Source organism: Cynara cardunculus, assembly GCF_001531365.2.
Source record: "Cynara cardunculus var. scolymus isolate 2C chromosome LG 9, CcrdV1, whole genome shotgun sequence".
Taxonomy (NCBI): domain Eukaryota; kingdom Viridiplantae; phylum Streptophyta; class Magnoliopsida; order Asterales; family Asteraceae; genus Cynara; species Cynara cardunculus.
In genome coordinates, this window is record NC_037536.1 from 10563133 (window position 1) to 10571186 (window position 8054).

Consider the following 8054-nt stretch of genomic DNA (forward strand, 5'->3'; position numbering starts at 1 on the left):
CCAATGAACATTCATATTTTGAACGATAAAGTGGTAAAATAGTGAAAAAAATCCGGAAATATATTTTATCAGTGATTTTTTAAACTAAAAAAAATAAAAAAATTATAAAATATATTACTTTTAATTAAAATAATGGTGAAAATCTTTTTAAATCTTTTTTTAATTATTTTAATTAAAAATAATATATTTTATAATTTTTTTTAGTTTAAAAAATCACTGACAAAATATATTTCCGGATTTTTTTCACTATTTTACCACTTTATCGTTCAAAATATGAATGTTCATTKGGGTTTTTTCCGGATTTTTTTTCACTATTTTACCACTTTAACTAGTTGTACAAGTCATAAAAATGTATCCAACATGTTTTATAAAAGTTCAAGAAGTTATTTAACATGTTTTGGATTGTTCAAGGACTTATTTGTTCCAAAAATTGTCCAATGACTTATTTAACATTTTTTGGAATGTCCAAGGACTTATTTGTTCCAAAAATTGTCCAATGACTTATTTAACATTTTTTGGAAGTTTAAGGACTTATTTAACATATTTTAGAATGTTCAAGGACTTATTTGTTCCAAAAAATTGTCCAAGGACTTATTTAACATGTTTTGGAATGTTCAAGGACTTATTTGTTCCAAAAAAAAGTTTAAGGACTTAATCATTCCAAACAAGAAAGTTCATTGGTTTTTATTGTATTTTTCCCAATAAATTATTACACATGTGAGTACGGCAAACGTGCCCGTTTTTGGCACCAAATAAGACGTCGTTTCACCTTTCATTTTCACCAATCAACTCTGTGAACGCTAAACAAGATGTATCGATAATTACAAGTTCTTATGCACAACTTACAACTCCAGTGTCTCCAATAAAACCCCCTACTCCTTCATTCCCCAAAAACTCGCTGTTATCCAGCGGAGGGAAGGGAAAAGATTCGTTAATGGAATATAAACGCAACCATTAACAAGTACAAGTAGACTGATCACGACCTCAGATTCGTTTCCATTATCTGTGTCTTGGTGCATTTTGCTTTGGCTGGATCCTCACCGGATTCCATGGCTTCCATCATCGAATCTGGTTGGACGGTATCGTCATCACCTTTCTCATACTCTATTAATGTTTTGCTTTGTCAATTTACCCTAGATTTGGTCCCATTGACGGATAATTAGTAGTACTAATTTTTGGATGTATGTTCGGGTGTTGTTGGCTTTGAATTTGTAAATCTGTATAAGATTAATCTACCAGTAAGAAATTGTTCTGTTATATATGCGTGGATTAATGTGTGATTAAACTTAAATGCTGAAAATGAGTATTGATTTGTATTGGAGGAGATTTTCGTGAAGATATGTATGAGTAGTGGTTTGATTTTACTATTCATGAAGTTTCCGTCGCATAATTGCGTTTAATGTGGTAGTATAGCACATGCATGAGATGCACACGTCAATGACTGGATGTAAGAATGACATCTCTACACTCTGAAGGTATCAGAAATGTCTAGAGATCTTATTAATTGATGGGAGGATTACAGAAATAAGTGAAATGGCATGGAACCGAAGTTTTTTTTTTTGACCCGATATGTGAGCTCACTAATCCCCAGGACGACCTGCTGTGCGGGTAGCACAGAGTAACTTCATTTAAACCTCCATGGCCACAAGGGGATTTTTATTCCACCTTGGATTTGAACCTGGGACCTAGCTTTTGGAGCCCAAGCTCAAACCAATTAGGCATCACCCTTAAGTTTTTTTGTTTAATAATATTGCCAAATTGTTGCTTGACCTCTAAGTCTGATTACAGTACGTCTAAAAGATTTTACATGTTTTTTAATGTTGTTAAATGGCATTCTAAGTTTTGATTAGACAAGGTGTAAATGATTTTTCAAATTTTTATTTGAACAATTTTTGGGCCACATCAGTACAAGCAGCTTGTGATTATCTGAGGAACTTAGTGAAGTTGTGGAAACATATCCAGGAACTTTGCAGTTGCACATAATAAAAAGTTGCCAATGCCTTTTGTAGATGATGCAGTTACTTGCTTCTCTGTCAGCAACTCTTGCAAGCATTTCTTATTAAGGAGGTTCATAAAAACAATTTTTTTTTTGGGGAGGAGGGGGGGAGGCTGTTGGTTGTGAGATACTAGAGGGAAATAATTGTCTAGTTAATGCTTCTTCTAATCACTCGCTCCATCTCTAAGAAATAATGATGTCTTGCTTTTCAATTGTACCAAAAAGGTGTCGCTTATTACCTAAAAGGCTTCTTGCCCTTCTCTACCAGCAGTTGTGTAAGTGTATGAGAAGAGATGGGTGATGAAGATGCCCAGGAGCAATAATTGTTGTGGATCCACAGGGTGAGATGACCCATTATTTCCAAATTTATTCTGTAAGTGGAAGTGTGACAATCAAATTGGATACATTTTAGACTATGCCATGCAGCTTGGGATAAAAGGCTGATGGTTGTTTGGTTTTAGCTGGGGATAAATGGATAATTCACTCCCAATTTCTATTCTTTTAATCCTTTTCTTTGAGACTTGAGATCCTGCTTAACTTATAGGTTCTCAGCTAGTTTTTTTAGTGTTCCAGGCCAATCTGATTTTTATCATCCTGCCTTTTGTGCTTTACTTTTTATCCCCTCCTCATTGGCATTTGTGTTGTCCTTGAAACACATTAATATGCATATTTGGTACGTTACTTCCAAACTGTCTATCATCAACGTGTTAGAAAGAGGTATTGTTCTGAGGCCACTTTTGAATTCAATTTCCAAGCAATCTACTATGTAGCAAGTGATCCACATTTATTTAGGAGCATAAGCTTAAGAATGTCTACATTGCTTACTTTGTAGAAAACTTAACTATCTGATGAATCATATAATTCCTTTGAACCAATACATCCACAAACCAGCTGGTCACACAAGAATATTTTATAAAAAGTTTGGTCGGTTCTTGTATTTGCTTCATCACATTTTATGTAGGATATTTTTTGGTAATACAACTTTATGCTTGTGGCTTAGCACCCAGATGGAGGCTGATTGCTGACCTTTCCTCTGATATTTCTCCTATTTGCAGTATTTGATCACTAATTTCAGTGACTTTCAGCTGGCTTGCCTTGGAAGTTTTTTGCTTCATGAATCTGTCTTCTTCTTATCTGGACTTCCATTCATTTACTTGGAAAGGGCAGGATGGCTCAGCAAGTACAAAATTCAGGTACCCATTTCATGACCTGAACCCTTTTGACTAAAACCTACAGTGGTACCTTTGTTTATCCATTGTCACATTTTTTAATTGTTAATTGTTAGTTTATGTTTGTTATCCAAATGCACAAGCTGTTCATTTAATCCACATGTAGTTTCAGATATGCCCAATTAAGTTGGATATAATCTATCGTGAATAACAATTTCTTTTTAGCTTCTTTAACTCTTTCAACCTAGTCTACACTGCATTCTGTAACCTGTAATCTAAACCTTCATGACATTACCATGGATTTTTATTGCTGAACAAAAAGGTTGAGGTATATCTTTAAGTTCTTCTTAAGTACCTCTAGTTAGTAGATATGATTATTTGCAACTCTCTTATAAACCACTTAGCCCAGAGAGAGGGAGATTGTACATGCAGCCGGATACTATTGTTGAGGTTTTCCACCAATTAGCTAATCAGACGCGAGCCCCTCCTCGGACGGATTCCTCCTTTTGCTCTAATTTCTGAAACGCTTGAGATCATGATAGTTGATAATTGAAAATGACCTGAACTAGATTACTTAAATAAGGTGGTATGTTACGAATCTAAAACGCAAGTGTTGCCTCTGAGAATGCTCCATGCTCCATGAATGGACAAATAAAGTTGTACCATCCTTTTGCACCTGATCCCCAATTATGATTATTTATTTACTATTTTATGGATAACCTAAAATTAATTAGGTAATGACATAGTATCACAAAGAGGGGGCACCACCCGTGTGCAAGGTACATGTGTTGTACACAAATTAAGTTCTACACAAGGATTCCACTGTCACATACAATATAAATTAAGGGCTGCGAGGCTACTTCCTATACAAACAAAAACATTGTCCAAAAATCCAGATAATTGATGTAGTCGGTTCTATAAACCCCCCATACAGGCCTTGTTGAGACCAAATTATACTAGGTTGGATTAGGTCTTGTTGACGTGTTGGAGATTGTACAATATTTGGGTAAATCTACAACGCCCATCAAATTCACCATCCAACCCACCACGGTTCTTTTTAGTAGAAAAAACATGTGGGTGGTTTCACTCTCCTCAAAAAAACGGTGAGTTCAGTCATAATGTAGGTGGATGCCATATATGTATCTGCAAAAAGAATTCCCCTTTGAAAAATGATAATGGAAATATGCTTTCAGCTACAATGGTTAAGAGCTAGAAGAAAATATCCACAAGCTTCTAAATTAATATACCGAAGCACAAGCCCAAATTTGTATAACCTGTTGCTGTATATAGAGTCTGATGATAGTTCTTGTTTTCTTGGAACTGGTGACCATGTGCAATGCCTTTAGAGGCATAAACAACTAAAAAGTTGATGAAGTTGCTGAGATGGTTAGATGTCTCCTCCAAGTTAAAAGAATTAAGTTACATGCTGTGTCTAACATATATCTTATCTCTGCACGGGGACTTTGCTATAAAATTTCTTGTAGATTCTACATCTAGTGCAACCAGTTCTTGTTTGGCTTTGCTGTATGTTAAGCAAACTTAAAGAGACAGAGCTACATGGTTAATACAAAATAGATGATCCAAAAATGATCTCTATGGCTCATATGTACTTGCATGACAAATTTGTGAGTCAACAATTCTAATAAGCTCCATTAAACATTTAAATATGGAGGAAAACAAAACTCGGCTCCTAAAAACAATATATTTTTAGGCGGACCTTTATAATAAGTCATAGAAGAATAATCTTTAATCCCTAGTTCTGCTGTAGTGTGTACGTAGTACATGTATATGCTTCATTGGATGCACCTTCAATAGGCTTAAACTGCATCTCACCAGACCTTTTCTTGATGTCACTAATTTCCTACATTTTTTATGCAGATGAAGATCAACTCCACTGAAGCTCAAAGTAAATGCATTTCACGGCTTCTGCTGTATCATTTTTGCGTCAATCTGCCTGTTATGATTGCTTCCTATCCCGTCTTTAGATTCATGGGAATGCGAAGCAGTCTTCCATTGCCATCCTGGTATATTCAGGTTCTTTATGTGCTACAGCTTTACTTGTAGATTGTTGTTTGGCCCTCGAGTTCCCCCCTGGGATCGATCACATCCCCTTTTGTGAAATTGAAAATTTGTTTTGCAGCATCTTTCTTCCAATAAAGTAATATATGTATATCTTGTTGTACTCGACTTCTTATGATTTATATACCTTATATAACTGAGCAGGAAAGTAGTATATGTTTATCTCGTTGTACTCGACTTCTTATCATTTGTATTCCTTTACACTGTGCAGGAAAGTAATGTCGACACAGATCCTATTCTATTTCATTGTTGAAGATTTTATATTTTACTGGGGACACAGGATTTTACATACCAAATGGCTGTATAAGCATGTCCACAGTGTCCATCATGAGTAAGTGAATGGACCTGTCTGTTCGCCTTTATCCACTACAACAAAATCGGATTTACCAAAGATGTCTAATTGCCTTAATATACTGCCTTATAGTTATAGGGCTTAAGTTGATTGGAACAAATAATTATGTTACAATAAGATAAGATTTTAGGACGGAACTGGTCAGCCTAACAAGTTTTTTAGGACACTTTTGAAATAAAATGTTCTATTAGCTTTTTTATAAAGTGTCCTATGAACAATATCTTCTTATAGGAAACTTGTTTCTATAAGACATTTTCAAATAATGTAGTATAAAAAGATTTCAGAATTGTTCCAAAAAAACTTGTTAGGACACCCAAAAACATCTTATCAACTAATCATAACACCTTTACATAAGACGCACAATTGTTTAGTTCTACCAAGCATTTTATTAGGGCATTTAGACATATTTTGAGTCCTATAAAGCCGATTTTGTTGTAGTGGTCTAATATTTGTTGCATTCTTTTATATATTACTTATCTGTTGATATGAATTCAATAGGTATGCAACACCCTTCGGCTTGACTTCAGAATATGCTCACCCTGCTGAAATTTTATTCCTTGGTTTCGCTACCATTTTTGGTCCAGCCATTACGGGGCCTCATCTGATAACCCTTTGGTTGTGGATGGTAGTGCGAGTTCTGGAGACAGTTGAGGCACATTGCGGTTATCATTTCCCATGGAGCCCCTCAAACTTCCTTCCTTTATACGGGGGGTTAGTCTATGCACAAACTTAACACCCATCTGAGTCATTTATTTTAATATTTGCTAATAAATCTCGGTTTTTAATGCAATTTTCAGATCTGACTTTCACGACTATCATCACCGACTTATCTACACCAAATCCGGCAACTACTCATCAACTTTTGTCTATATGGACTGGTAAGTTGTTGGACCTTGTCCCATAAATTCCTCTGCTTATATTTATATACATCTTTGAGCCTTGATATCATTGGGGGAGTCTACTGGTTATAGCATCTAGGTGCAGATCTTAATCCCATCAAGATAATAGGGGTTGTCCATTAAGAGGCAACCTCTGAATCGTTAAGAGGTGTATCTTGTTTGACAAAAAAAAGTCTGCCTCTTAATGGTTCTAAAACCCTCTAAATGATTTTGTATCATGGATCTCCCGTAACCATTAAGAGCCCTAATTTCATTGTACACAATTACTAAACAATTATATTTTATTTTGCACTATATCATGAGAGCCTTTTAATCATTCTGCACCAAACCATTCAGTAATTGTCAAACTTACTCTTCTAAAGAGAAGAAAGATTCCAATGTAGAATAATGAACAAAATAGGTCCAAGTCTACAAGATGTTGAACTCCAAACACGCAGTAGTAGATCCAGGATTTTTGGTGAGGGGGTTAGGGTATTCTTTTAGGTTTTTGACTTGAGGGGGGGCCGGTTGACCTCGCCAATGCGAACACGCCCCCGCCCCTCCAATGGAGACAGATGTTGCAAAAGGTAGACCTTGATTGTGTTATTATGCTAATTTGCATATGTTGATTGTGTCACCAGGTTATTCGGTACCGACAATGGGTACAGAAAACTGAAGGCATTGAAGAATGAAGAGGAAGAAGGGGGGTATAAAGAGCATTAGCAGAATGAATGATAAAAGGTCCCTTCTTTTACTGATTGTGATGTTTGTTTGTCATTGCTTTTTCTGTTGTCTGTGTTTTAACCATAACAAGAAATTGCAGAACCTTTCAAAGACCATTCTCCTGGTTATTTCACATGACACATTTTTATTTACAATATATAACTTTTTAAACATTATTTATTAGATAAAATAAATAGTTATCTGCTTAAAGCAAGACTCTTTTTTTTTTTTAAAATGTAAATCCCAATCTCTTCCCCCTATTTTATAAGAAGTCACTGATGAAGGTAAAGTTTGAATTAGGATACAGATCTAGGCCATCTTCAAGACATTTTAAAAACCTACTCCATAAAAAAGGAAGAGGTCCTGAGGGATGTGGTGGAATATCTCATATATCTAGGGTTTGATTCCGGGCGTACATAACAATTGTGGCTACTGAGTTTATTAGGGTTGATTTCTTACGGTCACAATTTGCCGAGATTAGTTTAGATATAGCTTGGGACACCCTTCCAAAAAAGGAGGAAGAGATTGGGATTTACATAAAGAGACTGATTTGCTCCCATGTGAGGGGCACATGATGGGTGGAAAGTCTGGTAAAATCATGACGTTAACACTAGTGACCTTCAATATAGTGAAATTGAAAAAGTTAGGGACCATCAATATAGATAGTTTGTTCTAAGAGCACGAATGTAATTCGCTCTTAAATACATCATCAAGTTTTTTTTTTAATTTAATCATTTACATTATCTTATCCAAAAAAGCTACCTGTAACGGGATATGAATGTTTTAAACAAAAAAAAAAAAAACTTAATTTGTTTCACATTTCCAAACCCTACGTCATTCAAACTCTTTGCACCCAA

The 8054-nt window shown here is 35.3% G+C and overlaps 1 protein-coding gene across 2 annotated transcripts; it reads left to right on the plus strand.

The window, feature by feature from the left end:
- Positions 1-722: 722 nt before the first annotated feature.
- Positions 723-7391, plus strand: LOC112518020 (methylsterol monooxygenase 2-2-like). Of its 2 annotated transcripts, none has more exons than XM_025125526.1 (7): positions 723-1079; positions 3052-3189; positions 5044-5189; positions 5456-5575; positions 6095-6307; positions 6394-6474; positions 7116-7391. In XM_025125526.1, exons 1-7 carry the CDS (start codon positions 1050-1052, stop codon positions 7195-7197), a joined length of 810 nt encoding a protein of 269 aa, XP_024981294.1. In that variant the 5' UTR covers positions 723-1049; the 3' UTR covers positions 7198-7391. The 2 variants fall into 2 exon arrangements, with proteins under 2 accessions (XP_024981294.1, XP_024981295.1); XM_025125527.1 differs by having other exon boundaries at positions 881-1079; positions 3082-3189.
- The last annotated feature ends 663 nt before the right edge of the window (positions 7392-8054 follow it).